The sequence below is a fragment of the Panulirus ornatus genome, chromosome 36 (genome assembly GCF_036320965.1).
Source record: "Panulirus ornatus isolate Po-2019 chromosome 36, ASM3632096v1, whole genome shotgun sequence".
In the NCBI taxonomy this organism is placed as follows: domain Eukaryota; kingdom Metazoa; phylum Arthropoda; class Malacostraca; order Decapoda; family Palinuridae; genus Panulirus; species Panulirus ornatus.
Genome location: NC_092259.1, coordinates 9,385,176 through 9,412,655, shown reverse-complemented (window position 1 = coordinate 9,412,655; position 27,480 = coordinate 9,385,176). Strand labels below are relative to the sequence as shown.

Here is a 27,480-nt window from a genome sequence, read left to right as displayed (position 1 = left end):
TTGTTATTTAACATTAATTTTCATGTTATTTTTCTGGATTGAATGTGTGAACCAAGGAACTGCTCATTTCAATGTAGGGAGGCTTTATTGGACAGCAGCTTACAAATGTACCCGAAAACTTAAGTAACCAATCAAAAAATGGGATTTTAGGGCATGTATTTGAAATATTACAAAAGTGAAGTGATATTGCTAGGCTAATGTGAGTATTGGCTAATGAAATTCATTGAAAGTATTAATGCATAACAGAAAAACTTTCATTTTTGAGACTGCTGGTATGAAATAGTGTAAGCTGATCTCTTTCTTGAAACAAAACCTCAGTTTTTTGTTACTCTGTTGAAGCATATTACATATCTGTATAAAAATAGCCATTTTCATTACATTATTCCTGGTATTAAACCATGATTTTGTGAATAACCAAATAGAAAAATGATTTTAGCCATTCAGTTGTGTATTGGCTAGTAACTGTTATTAATTGTTCTTATTGCTTATGGACTTTAACGACTTATTTGCACAGAATTATTTTCAGATTATTATATATCAGAGCAAGAGGATAATATCTTGAGTTTTTTTTTTTTTAACTTTGCAAGTTTTGGCTTTGATAAGTGAAAACTGGAAGTAGAGTGTCAGTCTATTTTGAGGAATGATTTTATTTCTTTTAGGACCTATAAATATTGTTTACTGGTATGTTAAATTTTTTTTACTATTCCCATTGAGTAAGTTCCATTTGTGGAAGTCAGTTGAAATTTTCACTCTGCCTCCATTTAAATCAGGTATCTCATCTTATTGAAAGGATTTTTATTTACCCAGTTGACATTGTAGGCTTATCAGTATCATTTCCTTGCTCCTAACATCTGTTCGTCCTTCTTGCTTCTTGAAATTCCCCCATTGGTTCACTTGTAGTTGTTAGAAAAGGATAAGTTATCCTCACTGAGTATTGTCTTTTTAGGATATGAGATTATTTTTGGTTATATGTCCATGACAATTTCTTATTATGGAATCACGTTCTTGATACTGTTGCTGAATGGAATATGTAAGAACATTTTCATCTTCCATATGCTTAGGTTATTGTCACATCAGCAAGGTAAGCAGTTCCTTTAGCTGACTTAAGTAATGCAGAGAACTAGTTTTGACAAGCTGATATTTACCTCTATGGTGTAAAGGCATGTGAGCTAAGGCTGTGCAAAGAGCTTTTTATATCTCTCTGGCATAGCTGTTATATTTATCATCACTTAATGAATACTTTTATGTGATTTTATAAGTCTTGGTATGTTGGTGTCTATGTGAACATTCTTGAACTTTGAGGCAAGTAGTTGGCTTACACATGGTGTAGTGCAGAAAATAGTCTCTTCTATTTTAAATTTTCCTTATGACTACTTGTTATGGTATTTGCCCAATTCTAGGAAAATTTCGAATAATAAAGACAATAGAGAACCAGGAAATAGTGAGAATTATATACTTGGCAAAATTTTGCTTATGGTTGTAGCCTTATTTAACCGTTGGTTGAATTGCATACTCTTTTGTATGTAGAATAAGCTCGAAAAAGAAAATTTATGGTTGTCATCGTGAACCAGACAAAATACTTATGCTGTTACATTTCAGAGTATGAAAATTTTAGTTGTTCATGCTACCCAGATTTTGATGTCTTGAACTTTTATAACATAGCTTACCTAAGTTGATACAAAAATAATGAGATTTTAAAGAGTCAAACTTTTAGAGTTTAGGTTTATTAGGACAAGAAAGTTTTTCTTCCTTCTTATCATTCTTGTAGATCCAAATTCATTGAAAACACTTACTAGTCACACATTAACAGGCTTGGTCAGCTGTTGAGGATACTGCATCAATCATTCAAGAAGCTGGAGTGGTTGATGGGCCATCTGTTGAACAAGAATTGTTTAAAGTTTTAGCAGCCCTTGTAGTGCAGCTGTCAACGGTGATTCACAAAGGTGCTGAATTGTCTCTCATCACTCCTCAGGCTGATCCTTTAACTGTTGCTCTACGTTTTAAAGAGTGAGTTGGTAGACGTTCATATTGTATGTGTGGCAAATGAGGATACCCTATTGTGTCCAGAAAAATCGGTGTCTGACATATGGCCATATTGGTTTGTTAGGTTATAATTATTGGGGGGGAAGGGTTGAAATGGTTTAGACATATGGAGAGAATGAGAGAGGAAAGATTGACAAAGAGGGCATAATGTGTCAGAGGTGGAAGTATGGAGTGAAAAAGATTTTGAGCGATCGGGACCTGAGCATACAGGAGGGTGAAAGGCGCACAAGGAATAGAGTGATTTGGAATAATGTGTTATACTGGGGTCGACATGCTGTCAATGGACTGAACCAGGGCATGTGAAGTGTCTGGAGTAAACAATAGAAAGGTCTGTGGGAGCTGTGGTTTCGATGCATTACACATGACAGCTAGAGACTGAGTGTGAATGAATGTGGCCTTTTTTTTGTCTTTTCCAGGCACTACCTTGCTGAAGGTGGTGGTGGTGGTGGGGGGGGGGATGTTATTTCCTGTCTGGCAGGGTAGGAACAGCAGGAATGGATGAAGGCAAGCAAGTATGAATATGTACATGAAAAATATATATATATATTTTTTTTCATGCATCTTCGCCATTTACGGAGTTAGCGAGGTAGCATTAAGAACAGAGGACTGAGCCTCAGACAGAAAATCCTCTTTTAACCCCGTTCTCTGTTCCCTCTTTTTGAAAAGTAAAAACTGGAGGGGTGGATTTCCAGCCACCCACTCCCACCCCTTATAGTCACCTTCTATGACATGTAGGGAATGCGTGGGATTTTTTTTCATATTGGCAATTTCTGTGTTAGCAAGATAGTGCCGAGAACAGATGACTGAGCCTTAGAGGAAAAAAATCCTCACTTGTCCCCCTTCTCTGTTCCTTCTTTTGGAAATGGAAAACAGATAATAAAAGGGACAAATATAAAAGAGAATAGAAAGTAGTATTTTATTTTTATTTCTTTATTATACCAGAATCTGTGTCTTTGATTTACTGGGACCATCCACTGGTCAGGACCTAAGGTCGTAAAGTACAGTTATGTTGTGTGTCACCATGTGTGGAGAGTACACAGGTATTAAGTAGTAGGCACTTATGTCATCATTAATGTATTTGCTTTGTGAACATGAAGGGTCTTAGGATATAGCATTTGTTGTGTTATAGGGATGGGTGATGTTCAGAGCATAGATGGGAGACTGTGACTCATGTTTGTCTAAGGAATGTGGCTTGTGCTGTCAGTATGTGTAGTGTGACTTAGTTGGGAGGGTGGATATTTAGTGCTTGGGGTTGTTTCAGCTCGTATGTGTTCTGTGTTATATTTGTTGGGGATTGAGGATCTTTGAGTACAAGGTACCAAAGTGGAGGCAGTAGTTAGTTATGGAATGGTTTGCTTGGGAGGGGCTAGTACTGTTGCCGAGTCAGTATTGAGCATGGGATGAGATGGTGTGAGGAGGATCTTTGTTTCATTGTGTAGTTGTTGAATGTTTGTAGTTGCTAGGCAGTCAGTGATTTTCTGAGTTACTCTTTTGTGTGGTTTGCAGCTTTTTTTATATTTGCTTTTGAAAAGACAGAAGACCAGGCAGGTGATATGGTTTAAAGTGGAACGAAGGAATTGTTTGTCTAGGATGAGGAGGGATTCTTTTTCTCGTCCAAATCTGGAGCCAGTTAGTGTTCTGCTTTTGTGTTGATGTTATTGGTATGGGAAGTGAATGGTATGTGTGACATATGCCTAGAATTGTTGGCATTTTGCTCAGTGGGAGTGGTTGTCCACTCAAGGTTACTGGAGGGTGTTATATGGATATATAATCTGCATACTATGGCCCTGAGTGAAATAAACCTTAAGGAGAAGGGGAAGAATGGTTTAGAAATGTCCCAGGGGAAGTTAGGGGTTAGTATAAGGGCAAGAGTTAAGGAAAGGGTAGTACTTCTGCTGAAAAAGGAACGTGGGGCCAGGAGAGTGGATGGAAAAGGGCAATAAGGAAGGTAGATTGAGAAAGGCATTGAATAGGGAGTGATTTAGAGATGTATACTAAGATGATATGGTTATAAGCTTGTTTTTGCTAGAGATCTTTTATTTGCAGGTCAGTGATGGTGGTGGAAGTTGACACATAGGAAGATCAGTTTTGTCAAAAGAACAGGGTGCAAGGTTGCGATTGTAAGAGTTTGTCAGATAGAGAAAGTAAGGAAATTTGGTGACCAAGAGTGTAAGAATTTACATACATTGCTTGCTGTCCAGTAGAAAGTGTGCTAGCAGATGTAGATGTTCAGCTAGAATGTTGATTTGATGTGAAAGGACTCTTGTTAAAGAGTTTGTAAGTGAACAAGTATGATTTGATTCATTGTAGTGTATGGTGATGAGAAAGAAAAATAAAGTTGATCATTTTATTTTCATGAATGAGATTGAACTTATACCACACAAGTAGATCACACTTCCCTAGTCAGGGGAAGCTTATAGTAAATTACTGTTATATACAACATTTGTTCATAACTATTTTTGAAAATGACAGCCATACATGTTTGCTACATGGTCTTCAATTTTTTTCCCCCCATCCTATTTGTAGACTCACAGATGCTGTGTGTGGTGGCATAGAAGACATCGCAGACCAGGTGTGTGAAGCTATCACTGCTGGAGCATCACCTGCTGATCCCCAAGTGAATAACACAATCACCAATATCTATTTACAGGTGGGTCGTCTGTTTTTGTTTTTCAGATCTAAAGGCTAAAAAACCATTTATTTGTATATGTGTCTGCCTCTAGAGCTCTTTTTAACACATTAAAGCTGTTAACCATTGCAGACCCTTCAAAAATCACATGATGCAAATGTAATAACCTTATTGCCATCTGACTTTCAGGCTCCCCTTGTTTCCTCTCACCATTCTTTAATGTTGTAATGATGCCATATCCATTCTTTGTATCTTAACTTTTTTCATAGACAATTGTCATTGCATAGGTAGATGCCTGTGCATTGAATTCCTCTTTTCTGCTCACTGTTTATGTAAGATGTCAAGGAAATAAAGGCAAGAAGTCATTTGTCTCATGCTGGTGTCCACTTGTTCAGCATCACCTTTTCTGGTAACTCTCAGCTTGACATTGTTTGAAGTTGACAAAAAAAATTTACATTAGGTAGGTAATGTTATAATGTATATATGAAGAATTTTGTCTATCAACTGAATATATTGGAAATGAATAATTGACATTATTTATGGAATGGGTGATTCATAATTCCCTTGACATATAGGAACTGAAAAATGTGTCCATGGCTCAGGTTTGTCATTGCTCAAAGTTTTTGAAAGAAAAGAAATCTTGCAATTGTTCTAGAAGAGTTTTTTAAAATAGTATTTTTGCTTTGATGAAGAATTCACGATCTAGAAAGGAAATTCATAAGATAAAGACAACTTAAATATGGTAGAATTACACTAAAGTGTAAGAGATCTCTACAGCAGTTTTTGTCCTCTCTTATTACAAAGTTACATACAAAATTATCATCTTTTATAGCTGTGAAGTGTAGACATTTTTCAGTGCTCTTGTTTCATTTGATTTAAATGTTTTATTGTTTTTACTTGGTTCACAGGCAACAAGTGGCAACAGTTACATCAGCCAGAGTATGTTCTTCATGTCATCAGTTTTGCAGTATGCCAACACCAAACAGATGGCTGCAGATGTCTCATAGTTTAAACTGTTCCCTTTTGCTGTTGCTAGTACTGCTCGACCAATTATTCTGAAAGTATCAGTAGTCAACCACCACCAGTACTTGTTATTATTTAATGTAGTACAGTATGATATTTTGTGAAGAGAGGTACAGAGTACTGTGAACATTATTTGGCAGTAGTGAATAAAGTGAAATTTAGAATTTTTTTAATCTTATATACTAACTTTGTATTTACAAACAGAAAGCCTTCAAGAAATGAATGATGTTGAATGTACTGCACTGATTTATTAAGTTGAACACATTTTGCATAATTTGTTCACATACTTTACCACACTATATAGTACACAGATGTGGCACAAGTTCATGAGTCAGAGACAGAAATTTTTATGATTTTCAGATTTGAGAATTTCAGTTCACTGGTTTTCAATATGAATACAGGGTTAGGGAATGGAGGCTCTAATAGCACACCTAATATTGCTCTTAAGGAAATACTAGTTATTTCCATATTTAGAAATTAATGGTGAAAATGATCATAGTGATAATATTGTCATTTATCACATGAAAGCCAGTGATTGAGATTATCATTACTTCATAACATTTACCTTGTTTTCAGTGAATGATGTTTATTTTTACTTTTCAGGCTATTTTCTACACAGTTCTGTCAGTAGGTTCTTGACTAGTGCATAAACTATTAATTATCAACATTTAGAAAAAATAGACAAAATGGGTGCAGATGGAGTAGCATATAGCAACTGAATGCTTGTAACTGCCTTCAGTTCAAAACATTTGAATTGTGCTTGGTGAATTTTCTGATAAATTATATTTTTTATATATTTTTCTAAACAATTATCTTTGGTAGGTTCATACCTAATGCATAAATTAATAATCTACGTATTCCAAAAATATGAAAAATGTTTGAAAGAGATGGAAGTGCTTGTGATTGCCTTTGCTTTAAAACATTCAAGTATACTCATTCAAGACTGTACTTTCTTGGCTAATGCATGAATTCTACATATTCAGGAAAGTGTAGGAGAAAATAGGTTAAAGGTAAAAGGGGTACCTTGCACGTGAATGCTAGCAGTCGCCTTTGACTCGGAACTTTCAACTAATTTTCCAGTAAATAACATGATAAATTGTATTTCTACCTCTTGTATGAACTTGTATTTATTTAGACTCACAAAAAATTGTGTAGAAAATGAGTGGTAGATGGAAGAGCTTGCTGACTTTTCCTTGGGGAAACAAGCCAGTAGAAGGTGCCTACATAGTCCTCTAATGGCAGGTAATAAAAATGTACAGTTCTAGCAACCAGATTCCAGTGTAGTTACTCAGGTGGCCCCATGAATTTTAGAATTTTACTCGCAATTCTTAACCCTTGAGCTGCAAAGCCCTGAAAATATAGGTCTTTCCCAGGACGGGGGTTTATCAAAGAAATTAGCCATATCATTAAATAGAAAATATCAAAAATCAAATGAGAAATCATGTAAACTTATCTTACATGGAGCTGTACAGCCTTTTAAAGTTCATGTGTTTACTGATGATGTATTAGCTGTGATATTGCTACTATGGTGTGTTAGCTGCGATATTGCTACTATGGTTAGCTGTGATATTGCTTCTCATAGAAAAATCACAAATACACACACCACTAGGATTTTGGTGTTTGTACAAGTGTCCCAACCTCAACTCATTGGAGGTACTATTCAAAACATTTTCAGATATTTCACTTATTCATTACATTTTATTAACATGATATTCAGATAAAACAATATTCACAGTTTTGTTCATCATTGCACAGTGACATGAATCATTTACACATTATCCTGCCAGCACTTGTTCCAAAACGTTCCACTTATTTTTCTGGCTGATTTGGGTGAGAAACTGCAGAAGTTGGTGACTGAGTTTGGTAAAGTGTGTGAAAGAAGAAAGCTGAGAGTAAATGTGAATAAGAGCAAGGTTATTAGGTACGGTATGGTTGAGGGACAAGTCAATTGGGAGGTTAGTTTGAATGGAGAAAAACTGGAGGAAGTGAAGTGTTTTAGATATCTGGGAGTGGATTTGGCAGCGGATGGAACTATGGAAGCAGAAGTGAATCATAGGGTGGGGGAGGGGGCAAAAGTTATGGGAGCATTGTAGAATGTGTGGAAGTTGAGAACATTATCTTGGAAAGCAAAAATGGGTATGTTTGAAGGAATAGTGTTTCCAACAATGATATATGGTTGCGAGACATGGGCTATATATAGAGTTGCGTGGAGGAGGGTGGATGTGTTAGAAATGAGATGTTTGAGGACAATATGTGGTATGAGGTGGTTTGATCAAGTAAGTAATGAAAGGGTAAGAGAGATGTCTGGTAATAAAAAGAGTGTGGTTGAGAGAGCAGAAGAGGGTGATTTGAAATGGTTTGGTCACATGGAGTGAATGAATGAGGAAAGATTGACAAAGAGGATATATATGTCAGAGGTGGAGGGAACGAGAAGTAGGAGACCAAATTGGAGGTGGAAAGATGAAGTGAAAAAGATTTTGAGTGATTGGGGCCAGAACATGCAGGAGGGTAAAAGGCTTGCAAGGAATAGAGTGAATTGGAACGATGTGGTATACCGGGGTCGACGTGCTGTAAGTGGATTGAACCAGGGCATTTGAAGCATCTGGGGTAAGTTCTGTGGGGCCTGGATGTGGAAAGGGAGCTGTGGTTTCAGTGCATTATACATGACAGCTAGAGACTGAGTGTGAACAAATGTGGCCTTTGTTGTCTTTTCCTAGCGCTACCTCATGCACATGAGGGGGGAGGGAGTTGTTATTTCATGTGTGGCGGGGTGGCGACGGGAATGAATAAGGGCAGACTATGAATTATGTACATGTGTATATATGTATACGTCTGTATGTTTATATATATGTATACGTTGAGATGTATAGGTAGGTATATGTGCATGTGTGGATGTGTATGTATATGCATGTGTATGTAGGTGGGTTGGGTCATTCTTTCTTCTGTTTCCTTGCACTATCTCGCTAACGCGGGAAACAGCGACAGTATAATAGATAAATAAATATCAAAATCAAGATCACTTTCTTGTTATCATCAGAATCTTGTTCAGCATCCAATGAATCAGTATCAGTATCTAGTGTCCTAGAGACAGTTGCTAATTTGCCTGGTCGAGCAGGATTGGCTGCCTGGCAAGTTGTGGAAATCAGAGTGAAACAGCATGGGAGGGACAGGGCCATACCTTTTCCTCCTTTAATATATGCATAACTGCCACAGTAGGATTTTTCGTAGTGCTAATTATAATTTGTTCGTGATATAAGGCATAAGATTGAAATGAGTGCAGGAAGAGACTAAGCATAAGCCATGCTGAGAATTTAGAATGTTTGCATTAATTATGGAGGTAGATTAATGGGGTTGAGTTAGGTAGTAATGATTTATGAAGATCAGTTTATAAAATTGCAACATTATTGTATATAATTACTTATACATCATATATACTCAGTGTTGCTCATATGTTTTGTTTTTACAAGTTAATGTTGGGAACAAATGACTGAGCTTCCAAGAAAGAAATTCCTCATGGGTTCCTTCTGTTTAGAAAGGGATTATAAAAAGAGGGGTGAAATTCTAATTACCCACTCCTGCCCCATATTCACCTGTTTTTGGCAGGTTTAGGCTGCCGAAACATGGGTAGCACTTTAATATCACTAACTGTCTTAGAAATGAAATACAGTACTAGTTAAGAATATATTTTCAATGTAATCTACCAAAGATTAACCACAGTCTCTCAGCTCAACACTTATGATTAGGTAGGTTGGTGAAAATTTGGTACAGAGAGGATTGGGAATACTAAAGTACTGTATCACTGAACATAATTTATTTTAATCTGTATCTGGCTGGAATTTAAGTTCAGCTAGTCTCACCATAAAACTTTCAGAATCAGTGGGAGCAATCATTTTCAATACTGAGAAAATACCTTGAAAAAATTTTGATTCCTTAGTCCAGCTATCAAATAGCACATGGACAAGTAGATAACAAAACAGACAAATCCTCATTTGACTAAAGGTATGTAGAATATATTGAACCATATTTTTTCCTAGGCTTAATATAAATCATAGAATAACAAATGTTAGTTAATTTCAAATTAAAATTTTTGCAATATATTTTTATATAAGAGATGCTGTGAAAGTTACTTCTTACATATTTCATGTGTTAATGTTTCTAGATTGTGTTTTTTTTTCCTATTTTTTGACTATCGGAGATATTTGTCATTTGAGATGTTCGAGAACAAGTATTAGTTACGCAAACAGCTAATAAGGTCAGGAAAAGTTTAGCTTTCTTAGAGAATGGAAATCATAAAACTAATAGCAATCTTGTCTGGTCAGGAAGGATTTAAAGTCAGTAAATATCCCTGCTGACTCCAAATATCATTTATATCTAGCTCTTTGGATTTCATCAACTAAGGTACAGTGATTCAGCTACTTGTGTACAAATGTTCCCCAGGCTTATGGAACATTGAGCAATTGGAGTGCACAGTTTTTTTTTCATATGATATAAATTTGTAAGGATGATAATAAAATTCACAGCCAGACATAAATCTTTCAAGTTCATTCACTGCTACAATGTATATAAGTTTATTCCCTCAAGTTACCTTCTGACATTATATATGCGGCATTTAGTTCCAAATATGCAACTTACGTTTCACATGCAATACTTTACATGAAACACATTACACTTATGTATTTTTACATCCTTTTGAGATCTCCATTTTCATTAGGGGAAAAAAGATAAAAAAAATACATTCAGTGCACTGAATATTTATGGAAGAGATCAGAAAGTATCCTATGAATCACAGTTTAATTATTCTTACCCCCTTAATGTTACCTTAATTGTGCAGTTTTGTGTGTCAGCTTTGTGAGCACCTGTTTCTGTTGCTAGTATAATAATATGGATACTATCATAGCTTGTGAAATGACTGTCAATAAAAAATATATTGCATTATAGCTTTTATACAGTGAATTACTTTCTATGTTAATATCAAGATCCCATTACCATCCTTCTCCTTATTCATAACCATGAATACCACAACAGTAATCCTCCTGCTAACCCTAATTGCAAGATCTCTGACATGCTTCATCTGGTTCAAACTTTAAATAATCAGAATACACTTCAATTCATTTTAATAATTAAAAGGTAATTCTTTATATATAAAATAAATGGTGGATGTATGATGATAAATTTACAAAGGTCAGTGGCTTTAAATAATGATAAATAGCATTAAGCATAACATAACATGTAAAACTGCTGCCTTAATCAAACATCCAGGTTGGGATGTCAATCATGACTGCAGCATACTACCACAACTACAATAATAAATCAATATAACTTAGGTAGAGAATAAGTCCTTACTTAACACAAACCTGTTCTTTGTCTTTTACACAGTGCCTACTGAACTGAGAACACTGGACAATAGTATCTTCACTTACACTGCTGACTGCATTAAATTAAAATTTTTCAACCATTTGCACCAACACTTGAAGTCATGATACATGCATGAATACAGAAATATGAGTCATATAATACTGCACTGTAAATGTATATGTGCAGCCACACCAAGTGAAAACAATGGTCAGTTAGGGGCCACAGTACATGCTAGACTTCATGAACAACTAGAATTACACTATGACTATATTAACTGTAGACATGTGAATTAATTCACATTTAATTTTTGTATAGAGTTAAAGTCATACTGGACGTGCTACAAACACTGGAATGGGATGCCTCCTATATGGAGTGATGAGTCATTTGCCAGTCCATGACCACGTATGATAAGACATGCAAATATCATACCAGAAGCATGTTTAGTAGGGATATGCTTCAATAATTCACTCTTCCATTCAGTTCAGATTTATATGCCTAATTTCTGATATTACATATTACATTTTGTTGCTTCACTGCAAGTTTTCATAATTCTCACTTTCATCCATTTTCTTTTTGTAATCACATTCAACAGTCTCCTCAGCCTTCCATAAGCTTTTTCTTAAATGGTGGTTCAGAGTTAGAATCTTCTGAGATGTTGAACTGAGTTGAGGAGAAGTCAGTTGCATCCTGGGAGTCACTCATCATTGACAAGGCTGGAAATAAATGTTTTTTTAGGATGTGAGGTGAATAGAGTTAACATGAAGTGAACCTGTCTTCAATAATCTTTTTGATCTATTTGTTATAAATATAATAGATAAAGCACATTTGGGTATTAATTATTGTGTACCAAGAAGTTAAATCTGGTACTGAGACATAGGTTGAATAAAAGTGATGAAAGGAGTGCAAGGTGGTAACAACCACATTGTCATCTCTAGATCTGCCTTAGGAATACATTAAAAAATGGAAGTTTTTATGTAGTATGCTTTCAAGTTAGGAAGGGAAACTGCAAAATATAGCAAGAATTGTGGGCAGAGAATTAAATATCTCTTGCAGAGAAAAAAATAATTAGGCAAAGTACTGCATAGGATTTCAGTCTATTCCCATTGGATCTCCAAAATAAAACAGCCAAGTCTTTGGACTGTTATAACAAATGTATGTTATTCTTGTAAGTGTGCAAACTTGTTGGGAAAGTGGATGCACCTTATGACAGCTAAACTGAGGTTGTGGATGATCTATAACTAAATGCAGTCTAATGACATTAGTGGATGACCTATAAATGAATGCTAATCTGATCATTGGCCAACAGGGAGGGGGTGACAGCATAATAAGAGTGAAGGGTTACATGTGTGCTGTTGCTTCATCTTGGTCCTTGAAATTTAACTCTGGAAAGTGTTCATGCAAGCTGATATCACATGATTTTCAAGCAATGGTGAAAGTCACTAATGTACATACCGTTAACAGAAAAAAAAAATAAATGGAGAGAGTAATCTGGAATCTTTTAATCCTAAAGGCTGCCTAGGCCAACCAATACATGAACTTGGTGTCTTCTATTCATCAGATCAGGATGACAACTTATTTGTCAGCCTCCTGAGTGGGAAAATATATTTCATATCGAGTTTATTTCACAAATCTCCAGTATCTGAAAAATATATCAAGGGAAGAAAATCACTGGCAGCATGATTATGTCCATCTATCTATCTATATCTCTAATGCCCATTCCCTCTGGGAACTCTTATCAAGGGGTGGCCACAACAAAAGTCTCCACTTATCCCAGTCCTTACATGCCTCCCTCGCATACACCATTTCATGCATTCTTTCTATTTCTCTCCATTTGCACAATGGGAGTATCATAACCAATGAGGTAGGAGGTGCTGCTACTGTGGAAAGTAAAAGAAGCTTAAACTTGGGAAAAGTTATTATGCTTCAGCACCTCGAAGGGATACTCTCCAAGTCTCACCCTGCCTTCTCATGGTGACCTCTTTATTACACTCCTTGGGGTGGAACTAAAGGGGGAGGCATTGTGCAATTACATCAGGGCAGTACTTTAAGATTTGGGCCCTCTGCCAGTGACCTGTCAAGGGTGAGGCACAAAAGGCTAAGAAGTGGCACTGGAATGTCCCAGTTATACCAAGGGTTGAAAGAATGATTATGATGAACTGTTAATATGTAACAAAGTAATCCACTCCAGCCTAAGTTTTTTTATTAAAAAAATATTTGAGGTTGTCTATAATCAACTTTTTGAGATGGACATCCACTTGATACTGCCAATACCACCAAAGGACCACACACAAAAGTATATGGATTAGAAAGCATATCTTTTGACTTAGTTAAGGCCTTTGGTTAAAATGACTTTTCTTATTAGAAAAGTGACACTCTAAGGAAACTGTAAAGATACTGTACAGGATAATTGGTTATAGTTACCTGTATTAGAGTCATCCCCTCCCATTGGAAATGCTGACATACTGCTGTCTCGGCTGCACATACGATTTTCTTTGTTTGAGCTGCCTCCACTTTTCTTTTTACGTTCCTAGGAAATGTGATAAAATATAAGACATATATTTCACTCAAGTGGAAAGAAAATCTTCGCCAAATGTTATAATTTATGATGTATCTCCTGTGACTGGAGTCTTAAGATCAGATTGTATAGCTTTATGCAAATTTAAGAATTTTGGATGTTAGTCCAGCTATTTAATAATGAAACAATCATCATTTGTTTACAATGTAAGAAGTAATCCTGTAAAAAAGTTAAAACTGAGCAAAAACAAATATTTTTTAATTTACCCAGATCCCTGAAAGTGGGAGAGAAAGAATACTACCAAGGTATCTTCTCGTGTCATAGAAGCCAACTAAGGGGCAAAAGCAGGGGTCCAAAAATCCTCCCCTCCTTGTATCATTATATTGCAAAGGTAGGAACATGGGCAGCAGCTATGAAAGGATTTTTCTCAAATGCTTAAATCAAATGATAATAGTGGCCTGTAATTGTAATGTTGGGGTGATTTTAATTGTGACAGGGTTCAAGATCCTCTACCCTTCCCCCACATCTATATCCAGATATATCCACACCCTGTCCAACTGCTCACTTAGTACTGGAACAGACCAAAACAAACAGCAATATTAATTTCTGTAAATTTTCTATACTTTTTTTTTTTTTTTTTTTCTCTACAAGGACTGATTGCCTGTGCCAAAGGTCTTACTTTTAAACCCAAACAATATTGGTGGAGGGTCATATGTAAGGGGTACAAGATGGGTTAATCTCATCTGATGGGGGCCAAAGTCAAGATGGCAGTTCTTTTTACATTGCATGTCTGTTAATAATTAGGAGGGAGTTTTTTTTTTTTTTTCCCCCCGCTGTCTCCCGCGTTTGCGAAGCAGCGCAAGGAAACAGACGAAAGAAATGGCCCAACCCACCCCCATACACATGTATACATACCTACACAGCTTTCCATGGTTTACCCCAGACACTTCACATGCCCTGATTCAATCCACTGACAGCACGTCAACCCCAGTATACCACATCGATCCAATTCACTCTATTCCTTGCCCTCCTTTCACCCTCCTGCATGTTCAGGCCCCGATCACACAAAATCTTTTTCACTCCATCTTTCCACCTCCAATTTGGTCTCCCACTTCTCCTCGTTCCCTCCACCTCCGACACATATATCCTCTTGGTCAATCTTTCCTCACTCATTCTCTCCATGTGCTCAAACCATTTCAAAACACCCTCTTCTGCTCTCTCAACCACGCTCTTTTTATTTCCACACATCTCTCTTACCCTTACGTTAATTACTCGATTAAACCACCTCACACCACACATTGTCCTCAAACATCTCATTTCCAGTTATATGAAGAAAATGTAAAGACCATTCCTTACTAAATATTTTGAAGATTCCAGATAAATATGAATCTAATATGACCCATATGGTAGACCAATTCCATATGTACTTCGGGTCACTTTGAGGCTCAGAAAAGGATGCTGGAGTTGAGCATGAGATGTTTGGATGTAATAGGAATACTTATAAAAAATCATTAGAAAAAGATTTATAGAAAGCATGAAAAATAATGAGACAAGAAAATACTTATAAAAAATCATAAGAAAAAGATTTATAGAATATGAAAAATCCTGAGACAAACAAGAAACTGCAATAAATAAGAAAATATTACAGATATGCAAAACAATAGCCCATAGTTCTGGCATAAAGAATTCTCTTAAGATGCTAACATGGTTGGCTTTCTTTGTAATGACTAATATACTATGTCCATACGAAACAGATATTACTTACATCCTGAGCAATGGGGACCCATTTGTAAATTTTCATTGTTGTATCATGTATGGTTATCCATTTCTTCTCCCTGCAAAATAAAGTCAGTTGTCATATAAAGTGGTTGTAAAAACATGGAAAAATACTGGTAACTAAAAAGTACAATTTAAATATTTGAGATAAAGTATGTGTGGTCATATTATTTATGAAAATGTAAATGTTAATGATAATGTGTATAGCTAGCTTATGCTACTTGCACTTACAGCAGCTTTCCAAAAAGATTTACTTTCATTATCTGAAAAAGTCGAAAAAATAGCAAATATGCATCCTTTTTTCATACTTGTTCACGATTTCCAGCACGAGTGACGTAATTCCAAGGAAATATAAAAATAATGGCCTCATTTCTTCTCGTGCATTCTCAAACTGTTGCATGTAATGCACTGAAACCACAGCCTCCTATTCATATGTATATATATTTTTTTTTCATGCATATTCACCATTTTTTGCATTAGAGAGGTAGCGTTAAGAACAGAGGAGTCTTAGAAGGAATATCCTCACTTGACACACTTCTCTGTTCCTTCTTTTGGAGAATTGAAAAAAAAAAAGGGGGGGGGGGGGGGAGGATTTCCAGCCCCCCGCTCCCTCCCGTTAGTCGCCCTTCTACGACATGCTTGGAATACATGGGTCATATTCTTTCTACCCTATCCCCAGGGATATATATATATGTCAACTCCAGTATACCACATCGATCCAATTCACTCTATTCCTTGCCCTCCTTTCACCCTCCTGCATGTTCAGGCCCCGATCACACAAAATCTTTTTCACTCCATCTTTCCTCCTCCAATTTGGTCTCCCACTTCTCCTCGTTCCCTCCACCTCCGACACATATATCCTCTTGGTCAATCTTTCCTCACTCATTCTCTCCATGTGCCCAAACCATTTCAAAACACCCTCTTCTGCTCTCTCAACCATGCTCTTTTTATTTCCACACATCTCTCTTACCCTTACATTACTTACTCGATCAAACCACCTCACACAACTCATTGTCCTCAAACATCTCATTTCCAGCACATCCACCCTCCTCCGCACAACTCTATCCATAGCCCACGCCTCGCAACCATACAACATTGTTGGAACCACTATTCCTTTAAACATACCCATTTTAGCTTTCCGAGATAATGTTCTTGACTTCCACACATTCTTCAAGGCTCCCAGGATTTTCGCCCCCTCCCCCACCCTATGATTCACTTCCGCTTCCATGGTTCCATCCGCTGCCAGATCCACTCCCAGATATCTAAAACACTTTACTTCCTCCAGTTTTTCTCCATTCAAACTTACCTCCCAATTGACTTGACCCTCAACCCTACTGTACCTAATAACCTTGCTCTTATTCACATTTACTCTCAGCTTTCTTCTTTCACACACTTTATCAAACTCAGTCACCATATATATATATATTCCTCATCAATTCACTTACCATCGTCGGACTTTATCCAGTGCCTGCATAGACCGCTTGGTTTCCTCCTTTCCCCTAGAGCGGGTTTCCGCTCTCAGAGACCTCGACATCATCTCCGCTTCTTTCTGTAAGCCAAAAGTCAGTGAATATGTAGTTTGAGGGCATTACAGAAGTAACTTATGGATATGGAAGACCTTATCAGTCTTCTAATGCTTATTAGAACTGATTTAGACAGATGAGCATGATTTGATTAATTTCTGTATGAAATGTCTCTAGAACCTGTTACTATTTCTGCATGTTCAGCAACCAAGAGAGCAAGATACTGTTGTTTTCTCTGATACTTGTCATTTTTTCTAGCTCAGCTTAACTAAAATGCATGTTCATTTTTTGTCTTTGTTTCTCAAATATTTTTGTAATTAGAAATTTTACATATGTGTGTGAGGTGGACATTTCAAAAACCACACTGACAGATTGGCTTAGCTTCTGCTGTGAGCTCCTGGGGCACTTTTGTGATTTTAGAAAGGAAAACATTGGTGATGTTAGTGCCTACATGGAAATGGTGAAATTAAGTTGACATGTTGACTTGGAAAACTTGATTGTGGGCATTGAATGGTACATATAGGAACTGTTCTTAAGTTTGCAGAAGACAGAAATGAAAAGCAGTACTTATTGTAATTACAGAATATGTTTGCCTAAGTACTAGTCATAACTGATTGTTGGTCACATTACCAAAACCTCACTGATTAGGCCATTTTATTGGATAATCAGTAGGTACAGTACTCCTAAACTATGAAATCCAAGACGATTGCAGTAAGGTCAATGCAATACTGGCACACTGAGAGCTTGTTTAAAAGAGAGATGTAGGATGAAGGTGATGAAAACAGAGAACTAGAACAAGTAAAGAATATTATCTGGCATTTAGTGAGAGAACTACATGTAAGTCTCCCAAAGAAATCCAAGAGGCCTGTGGTAGGATGGGTGAAATTTATCTGTAACACTGTAGCAGACCCAATCCACTTATTAAATATAATTTTAATAGCAGTTTTATTGTTTTTCCGATTGTATTTTTATGATTTTGTTCAGCAATCTCCCATCCCAAAATTGTGATGCCATACCTGATGCTATGTAGAGTTAATTACAACAAGACCTAACTTAACCAACATAACCTAACCTAGAACTGCTAAGACAAGTTCCTACAGTATTATAGGTGTATTTTACCGATCTGACGGCAGTCCCCTTGAATTTCATTGCTTGAGGACTGTTTTATTGTTTTCATCTATTCATTGCACCCTAGGGCATCAAACCAATGCAATTATGATATAATACATAATAATGAAATTTCAAAAGCCCTAGTGCCATGCAGGGCACATAAAGCGTGCGAATGAAAATCAGATTTAGGATTTCGTGTACTAAGTGGTAGTGACTTATTGTGGTGAGGAACTGTCCCTGTGGCAGCATGTCATTGAATACGAGACAGTCCAAGCAGTAATATTGTAATGTGTTTGAGAGGCGTGAGTAACAGAGGGGGCAAGAGGGAAAGTGGGGCTCATCCCCTACCTCGGCAGCCTACATTGCGCTTGCGGACCATAAGGCCCCCGGCAACGGTATTTGTATCAGGTCTGTCTGTTCCTACAGTGGACTTTAGGAAGGCGTGACTCTGGGCGAATTCTCGACCGATAGCAAGGTTCACGTGAGGATGTGGGACCATCGCAAGCAGTTTTGGCGAATTGGTCAACTGTGTCATTGTGTGTGATTCCTACATAAGAGGGTGTCCACAGAAATATAATAAATAACGTACGCTCGCGTACCGGTGCTAAGAAAAACTATTTTTTGTACAAAATGACAGCTAGGTTTAGGGGAGATTGTTTGGGAAGACCGCTCCATGTCATAACGGCAACCGTTACTGGATTACCAAGCTACTGTACTTGCTTTGCATGAGTAAATCACTCGATACCCACAGCTGGAAGCGATGTGGAGCTAACATAAATTGTGTCGTTAATGTTATATTTCATCACAACCCTTCTATATAACTTTAACCTCTCTGCTATGTTGAGTCTAATGATATGCTTGTCTTCTTTGTTATTTTTGTGGTGCTCTTAAAGTACACATATACCTGAACGTCGTTTATTTAGCTGCTTGTGTTGCACTTTCTAGGCTTGCTTTTTGGCTTGTCGCTCTTGTGATTCTCACGCTTGAAGCGAAATGGACAGACTCCTCTTCTCTCAGATGTAAACAACAAACACAGAGATTCGTTGGCATCTGGCAAACTTTTCTCGACTCTTGAGGGGAAATAACGAGTAGATATATCAAAAATATCATTGTGCAATACAGAGGTTAATATATATATTATCGTTCAATGTTTATATTCATTTTAGGTTAGTGAATCATGTAGCTTTCAAGAAAGTGATACTGTGCTGGATGGAATCGAGTCTACAGTGGCTACGGGTTTGGAACCGTAACTTTATCTTTGAGGGCTACGGGAACATCAATTATATTGCTCTATGTCCGCGGGAATTCAAATATTTGTAAGAACTCTTTTTACACCAGCGGTTATCAATTTTAAGAACTGGTTGGCCAGGTTAGATTTTTTGGTTGATATACTTTATATTTCTTTTAAGTGATTTATAGGAGCCCACCACAAACCTCAGTCTGCTTCCCTAGAGCTGGTATTTTAGTAGGTGCTGTAATTATTTTTCTTTGAGAAGCTCTTTCATATCAACGGGATTTTTATCCATCGAATTAGGAGGTACTGCTGACATATCCGGTTTGGTTGTTACTCCACATTTCTATTAACCAAAGTGTAATAGAAAGTCTCCCATCTCTAATTTTCCCTGGTATCACTTCTCTTCAATCATCCATTCCTACACCGCGATGTGCAACACATTCTGTTCAGCAGGTAATATTTCATCCACTGTTCTCGTGAGCTGTGTGGGAGTGCAGAGCACCTGTTACCCGACTGCCTGCATGTAGCTGCGCCACCGTTATTCCTTTTTGACGAAGCACAGGGTCCACATACGTTATAAGAATTATTTTCAATAACCTAAATCTACCTCAGTCTGGTATAGAACCACGACCGTAATCCAGGGGAGGCGCCACAGATAATATGTAATGTCGAAACTGAAATAGCGAAATTACTGCGCGCGAAATTCGTCGGATCCAAGTAGCATTTGAAATAATGACATTTCTTTTTATATTTAGATGATGATGATGACTAATCTCACACGTCATACAGATGCATCATTGATATACAGTCTTTTAACAAGACTCAAGTGTGAAACATTCATACGCCAGTCTTCAGATATATTAACCTGTTCTTGTTTGATTATTGGCAGTATCTTAGTATTTATAGAATATACATGTAATTTTGTTTGATGATTCTGCTCAAAATGATTCTCCTATTGTTGTACACTTGCGAGGGAATTATGGAAAGGGCTAATTGGCGCTGTCAATAATTTTGACCACATTTGTCACCATGTTATTATGGCAGCAACCTTTACTAGGAAGTGCAGGTGTAATATTGTAGTTGTTCACCGTTCAACAACCTTTTGCTTGGGAGTGCAGGTGTGACAAAGGTGTGGGGAGCCCTTGTCTGATATCCACCAGGCAGCTGCGGGCTGCGGCAGACCTTGTCGCCACCTCTCGTGCAACCATAACCTGAGTCACACGGGGAGATGTTTCAATTTTCAATGCCCTTAAGTTCGATATTCATAATACTTCTTTTTACAAGTGATATAAGGACCCTGGAAGCAGTCAGTCAAAATGAAACCAAAGCGCCTACTATTTGTGTGGTACTTTTAGCGAGAAACAAGGAGCATACCCTGCCATACTTCTTGACACTCTTCGAGCGTTTGGAATACCCAAAGAAAAGAATGTCGCTCTTTATAAGATCAGATCATAATGTAGATAAGACAATCGTCATACTGGAAGAATGGTTGGCACATAACCAGCAAGAATATCATTCATGTAATGTCAAATTGGACAAACAATCGCCAAAATATTATCCAGGTGATGTTTACGGTACGGAGTGGAACGAGGAAAGGTTTAATAACATTATTCAGATGAAAGAGGAAGCTCTGTCTTTTGCGGGACAGACGTGGGCCGACTACATCTGGTTCCTAGACATGGATGTTTTTATAACAAAAAGTGACACCCTTCAAGTTCTGGTGAAGGAGGAAAAAGCCATAGTAGCACCCATGTTGATTTCACTTGATACTTACAGCAATTTCTGGGGTGGAATGACAGAAGATTATTTTTACGAGCGTGCAGTTGAGTACCGCCACTTCATATACCGGTGGATGAGAGGATGCTTCTTTGTCCCAATGGTTCACTCTTGTGTCCTTGTTGACTTGAGAAGAGTTGACTCAGATGTTCTCACTTTCTCCCCAGATAATGTAATTGGTTATGATGGACCGAATGATGACATCATTACCTTTGCCATTTCTGCTAGAAATGCTGGCATTGATATGTATGTGTGCAACTCTGAAGTGTATGGATTTATTCCTCCACCGATGGAAGACCAGGAACTTGAACTGGACTATGAGCAACTCCTAAATATTAAGCTAGAAGTTCTTGTTGATCATCCACCACTGCCAGTGTCTCGGCTTCTCATTAAATATGTCCCTCCATTACCCAAGAAAGATAAAGTTGGATTTGACGAGATATATATGATTAACCTGGCTAGACGACCAGAGAGACGTGAACGAATGTACCGTAGCTTTGATGAACTAGGATTAGATGTGAAATTGTTTGATGCAGTTGATGGGAAACAGTTGAATGAAAGTTACTTAGAAAAGCTAGGTGTAAAGCAGTTTACCAACTACAAGGACCCGTGGGGAGTCACAAATATGACCTATGGTGAGATTGGGTGTACTCTTAGTCATTACTACATCTGGCAAGATATTGTCAGCAAAGGCTACAAAAAGGTAAGTTCCTGAAAGCTTATATAGTACCTAAAGTAGTTGTAGTAACTGAAGAATTCACATAAAATGGTATTTACCATGTTTGACCAAAGTGGGTGTTTATATGTTATATATATCTTGATTCTTAATCCAATCATTGTTCAGCCGTAGTAAACTTCATTTACTACGTAATCTGCGGAATGATTTATTCATTGTTGCCCAATCCTTGTTAACAATTTCATCACTATGTTACCTAGTATTTATTTGTTATCGAGGTTCAGTCCTCAGACCTTTTGTGCATTCTGTATCCTCTTGCGCCATTGCTTACTGCACGAGTAGGAATGTTCAATGAAATAGCCACTCTTGTTTCAGATATCAAAATCATATCCACCTTATCTGAAAATATATGCCTTACTGTGTGTACTGTGAATACAGCAAGTTGAATATTTTTCCATCATTATTGATAAAGTTGTCAGTTCTAGTCATCTACAGTCACATTACAGACTTACTTCCCTTAGGTATTAGTAAAGTGCGTGGGACCTTTGTCTCACCGTAAGACAGCATTATTATACAGCATTCCGAGTCCGCTCTTCACCAGTCACTGACCCCAACATTGATGACATCATCTGACACTCGGAGCTACGGTCGACACTCCTTGTCGTTCACTAATTTCCCCAGAATCCTAAACATGATATAATTTTTAGACAATCTTCGAATGTATTTACTGGTTTCTCTACCATACGAAGGATAAGTGTTCTGTTAATGGTTGATTAAGGTGCACACTGTACTTATGTACTGCTAATCTTTTTTTTTTTTTTTTTTTTTGCTGTTATTCATTCTATCTACATTCTCATGAATGTTGCATTTATTTGGTGTGTTAATGACACCTCCTTGGCTTCACACCTACGCCCTATCTACTCGAGTTGTTCTGGATCTGAGTTGTTTTTCCAGGGCTTATGTTGGCTTTCTTTGTATGGATCTTGAAGAAGCACATGAGAGGAGGGGACCATATTAATGTCGCGCGTCGGGCGACATCAATACAACCCATTCGCTGCGTCACTTGGGACGTGTTATTCAAATTTTACACCGTGTCCAGTGGACCTTGGTCGACTTTCGGTAGGCAACGAGTTCCCGTAGCTTAGTCCTCTACCGTTTCTTTACAGGGCTAGGTCGCCAGTAGCAAGCTGGGGATGTTCAACTCCTATGCATCTGAGTGGTCGGGCATCTGGCCCATATGGTTGACGAGTACCATATTCATGGTCGCTCCAAATGTAGGCGACATAATATCTTGCAGGACTCATGTTTGGTTAAAGGAAAAGTCATTAATGTAGTTAATGAGATGCAAGTAACATTAGTGTGAGTGTGCCTGACACACACACACACACCTCCGTCGACAAAAATTAATTAGCATAGTAGATGAGTATCATGCGAAGAACCTTCGCTTTTCTCAGGACAACTTTGGTTTAGGTGTCCGTATTATTTATCTTCACAGGGATCTCTCTCTCTCTCTCTCTCTCTCTCTCTCTCTCTCTCTCTCTCTCTCTCTCTCTCTCTCTCTCTATATATATATATATATATATATATATATATATATATATATATATATATATATATATATTCTCTAGCCCAAGCTAGGTACTCAATTTATGAACCAACCCTTAGGGGTGGACGAACAGCTCGTGTGACTGTGGACAAACTGCCTTAATCAGGATTCGAACCAAGGCGCTCGTCCTTTAGCTGCCCATAAAAGTGTTGCGGTCAGGAACACTAACCGATACATTGCGGGAATACATTATGGAAAGAATCTTATATTTGTGGAATGAGGAACCTTCAAACCCTTTTGGTGAGGAATATCTGTATGTGGATTAAAGAATTTATTATACTGACTCAACGTGGGCATTACTCTAGAGTACAGGATGGAAGAAAGGTGGTCTTTACCTTACCCTTCATCAGGAATTTGTTGTAAGAGATAAGAATAAGGGTCTTTGGCATTCATCAACCACATTACGGATCTACACCGTGTGGATCTGGGATTTCCGCCTTCAGGAGAAACAGATTCCAGTGTAACTGTAAATCACCTTTGTAGGTAATTATTTTCACTGTTGGGTTTACTTTTCGTATTTGAAAGTTTATTCTTAACTCGACTTCATGTGGATATGCTCTCATGCTCATGGGACAGCTTCCAGAAGAAAGAAATTTAGATTTTGAAGAATTAAAGATCTTTTTTCCCAAAGACTTGTCCAGCAAGCTTTTATTCCTAGTTTTGTTACTCTGCTCAGCCTTACCCTCTCTTTTTTTGAAAAACCCTCTGTATGAACTGTGGCTACTTTTGGGTAATGCCTGTGATCTGGAAATTCTGAGCTGTCAAACTGCCATGATTATGTAGGTTTATGATGACATCTCTGTGTGTTCTCTGATTGACCATATGTGAGCCCAAAATGAATGACCTGTCACAACCTAATGAATAGTATGTCTTCAGATGGGAATACCATTGTATCCCTACCAGAAAGATAGAGGGTTGGAAGGTTGTAATCCTGACTTTCCAAAAATATATAATATAGAATATTTTGTGCTCAACGGACTCTACCTTGGAAAGAAAAGGTTTTTACCTGTGTTCATAACCTACATACCCAAAACATGAAGACCTATTGCCAACTTGCTAAGATGTATTATCATGCTTTTTGAAAACTACTTTATACATACAGTAAGTACCTCAAACTGGTTCTGAGGCTTTTTTTGCCTTAATAACTTAGTCGGTGAACAAGCTGCAATATTGCTCTTCTATGCAGGCAGGATTTTCAGGTTGATGCCTGTATGCATACATACTTTTCACAGCCTTGCATGCTGGGTACACTCGCATTTTTAGGGTTATTCAGTAAATAGCTCTTAATGTCTCTAACATTGTATTTGCAAGTAAAAAGGCAAGCAGTTTGGGCCATAATGTTCACACCATTCTACTTGTATATACTATCTACCATTTCTTGATTTAGTATTTCTGTTGTAACTAAATGGGAATGATCTTGGGAGTGCAGATTGGTAACCATATCTTCATAGGGTTTCCGCATGTTAATTGCGATCTTTCTTTTTCCATCTGTAATCCTTATGTAACCTTACTGCTTTCTGTTGTTTACAATACAACAGTTTTGAATTTAAGCCTGAGCCAGGTACCTTTGAAGGAAGGATGAACACCTGGGTTAGGTGTGGGCCAACTCCCGTGACCTGGATTTATATATGTTAACCCACAAGTGAATAACATGCTGAATACTAAATTTGATGTTTACTGCTATTTCCCCAGTGCAATAGGCTAATGAACCATTGTTGATATTGTTCAGGGTATGAATAATCTTTGCATATTTTCTGCATTTGTTTTTTTATCCTTACAGGCTTTGGTGTTTGAAGATGATGTTCGCTTTAAGCCAAACTTTAGAAAAAAGGTGAAACATATGATAGATCAGGCTGATGAACTAGTTGACTGGGATTTTATCTATCTTGGTCGTAGGAAGACTTTTCCATCAGTTGATGAAATATTGGTAAGTAATGTAGTAATTTATAATGGGTGCTAGTCAGTAATTTTCATGTTAATGAAGTTAAGTGTTTATTAGATTTCATGAAATAGCTCTCAAGCATGTAGGAAAAATTGTAATAAAGAATATGCATAGCCATAATTCTGGCCTAGTATTGCTTTTCAAATTGCCTGAATACTTTGCATGACATATGTGTATGCCTTGGAAATTTAGAAACAATTGTTCAGACTCAGTTATTCATCATTTGTTGATGTGGATTATTCTGTTTGTGCTATATTCCTTCACTAATCCCCAAAGAAATACTTTGAAAATAATCATCCTCATGAGAATTTTGCCACAAATTATTAAAAGCAGGTGGCTAAATGTGACATCATCATTAATTTAAAAAACAGACATGACACTTTTCCAATACTTTGCATTAGTGTTACAATTCACTGAAGGCTAAGAAGCGGCAATGTAGTTCGCTAGTTATGGAGACTTTAGCCATGGCCACCCCCAGGAGAGAGTTTCAGATGGGAAAGGACATCATGAATGAATATAGATAGATTCATAACTACACCATCTCATTACCTTAAAATAGTGGTATGACTGATTATTCAACCATCTGTACTCAGTGGCAAAAATCTAACAGGGCTTCTTTGTTGTTTATGAGCTATCTATTCTATGACAAGAATAATGTGTCAGAAACATGAAGTGATGCTGCGTTACATTAAGTTGTCTAGGATGAAGGACCTAAATTATTTACAAAGGATGGATTACATCTGAACAACCTGGGTGCTGTATGTTTTTCAGGCTCCTAAGTGAGTCCCTTCATATATCATTATGTTACATGGTAATGCATGCTTGGAAAAGCTTCAGTGAAATACTCGAAGTAAAAGACGGAACACAAGAGCCAAAGTTCAGCAGATAGCAATTTCCAAAACTAAGCTAACATGGTGGAAAAGTGAAATAAAGGACTGCCTGATGTCTTTGAGAGTCACATGCAAGAAACCTGTAAGATGATAGTAACCATGATGAAGGAGTAAGTTTTACAAATTCACACAAAAGACTAAGAGATGCTCACTTCAAAGGACAGTAAATGTCAGTTTCAGGCATATCTTGCAGAGAATTGCAAAAGAACTCCTAAGGAATTTTTGTTGCTATGTTAGAAGCAAGGAAGTCAGTATCCTGGCAGTTGGTCCATTAACTATGGAAAATGATGACATGATTTGAGATACAGAAAACATGTCCCAATCCAGTCATATATGTTAGAGAGAAAAACATTCTTACATTTTGACATACACATTAAATGGAATAAAAGTAAATTAAAGGCAGTTCCTGATAAATTTTATTTGAAGGTGATTAAAGAAGCAAAAAATGAGACAGTTAATGCACTTACAGATCCCTGGGGATAGGGGATTAAGAGTACTTCCCACGTATTCCCTGCGTGTCGTAGAAGGCGACTAAAAGGGGAGGGAGCAGGAGGCTGGAAATCCTCCCCTCTCGTTTTTTTTTTTTAATTTTCCAAAAGAAGGAACAGAGGGGGGCCAGGTGAGGATATTCCACAAAGGCCCAGTCCTCTGTTCTTAACGCTACCTTGCTAATGCGGGAAATGGCGAATAGTTAAAAAAAAAAAAAAAAAAAAAAAAAAAAAAAAAAAAAAAAGATTTTTCAGTAAGTCACTTGCAAAAGGAAAAGTTTCTGTGGACTAGCCGACTGCCAATGTAACTCTATATTCGAAACAGGCACTAAGACCTTGCCCATGAATTATCAGCTAATAAACCTAATGTCTGTAGTTGGTAATGCTAAGGAGACCATAATTTGAAACTTGATTGTTTAGCATTTAAAGGGTCATCACTTAAACGATTATCAGCACGAGTTTTGACGAAATTGACCGTGTTTGAAAAATCTTCTCTATTCTTTTTATGATATATCACTGACATTGATAATATGCTGCTTTGTAAGAAATCAAAATTCACAGACACTGCACAACTGGAGAATAAATCTGCAACAGAGGTTCAACATAGTTATCTTCAGACTGATTTAGAGAAACTGGTAAATGGCCTACTAGGTTCAGATTAAATCTGATATTGATTTGGATTAATTCCAGTTTTTATAAGTGCAAAAATTTACGTATCAGTATTAAAGATGAGAAGGTAAGCTACAGTACAAATTTTTATTTTACTACAAAAGATAGGTGAAGGAAAAGTCTTAGGTTTGACGATTTCTGAAAACCTGAAGGTAAATAAGCAGAGCACAGAAGCAACAAAAAAAGGCAAACAAAATTTCCAGGATTCATAGATAGGGTAATGGA

The 27,480-nt window shown here is 37.2% G+C and overlaps 2 protein-coding genes across 6 annotated transcripts in view; one reads left to right on the top strand and one right to left on the bottom strand.

Moving 5' to 3' along the window:
* LOC139760312 (uncharacterized) overlaps positions 1–27,480 on the top strand; it is a 68,327-nt gene that overhangs the window by 14,703 nt on the left and 26,144 nt on the right. For 3 of the 4 annotated variants that reach the window (XM_071683303.1, XM_071683302.1, XM_071683304.1), the window contains exons 8-10: positions 1,811–2,007; positions 4,570–4,693; positions 25,047–25,193. In XM_071683303.1, coding sequence (XP_071539404.1) covers positions 1,811–2,007; positions 4,570–4,693; positions 25,047–25,193 — 468 coding nt within the window. Of the gene's footprint in view, positions 1–1,810; positions 2,008–4,569; positions 4,694–5,580; positions 5,874–25,046; positions 25,194–27,480 lie in introns of those variants that run through there. The other variant, XM_071683305.1, reaches the window with a different exon arrangement.
* Positions 10,223–19,153, bottom strand: BCL7-like (chromatin remodeling complex subunit BCL7B-like protein). 2 transcript variants are annotated; one of them, XM_071683310.1, is made up of 5 exons: positions 18,879–19,153; positions 16,787–16,890; positions 15,331–15,400; positions 13,472–13,577; positions 10,223–11,763 (listed from the first exon to the last, which is right to left on the bottom strand). In XM_071683310.1, exons 2-5 carry the CDS (start codon positions 16,876–16,878, stop codon positions 11,648–11,650), a joined length of 384 nt encoding a protein of 127 aa, XP_071539411.1. In that variant the 5' UTR covers positions 16,879–16,890; positions 18,879–19,153; the 3' UTR covers positions 10,223–11,647. The 2 variants fall into 2 exon arrangements, with proteins under 2 accessions (XP_071539411.1, XP_071539410.1); XM_071683309.1 differs by having other exon boundaries at positions 16,787–16,886; positions 18,873–19,136.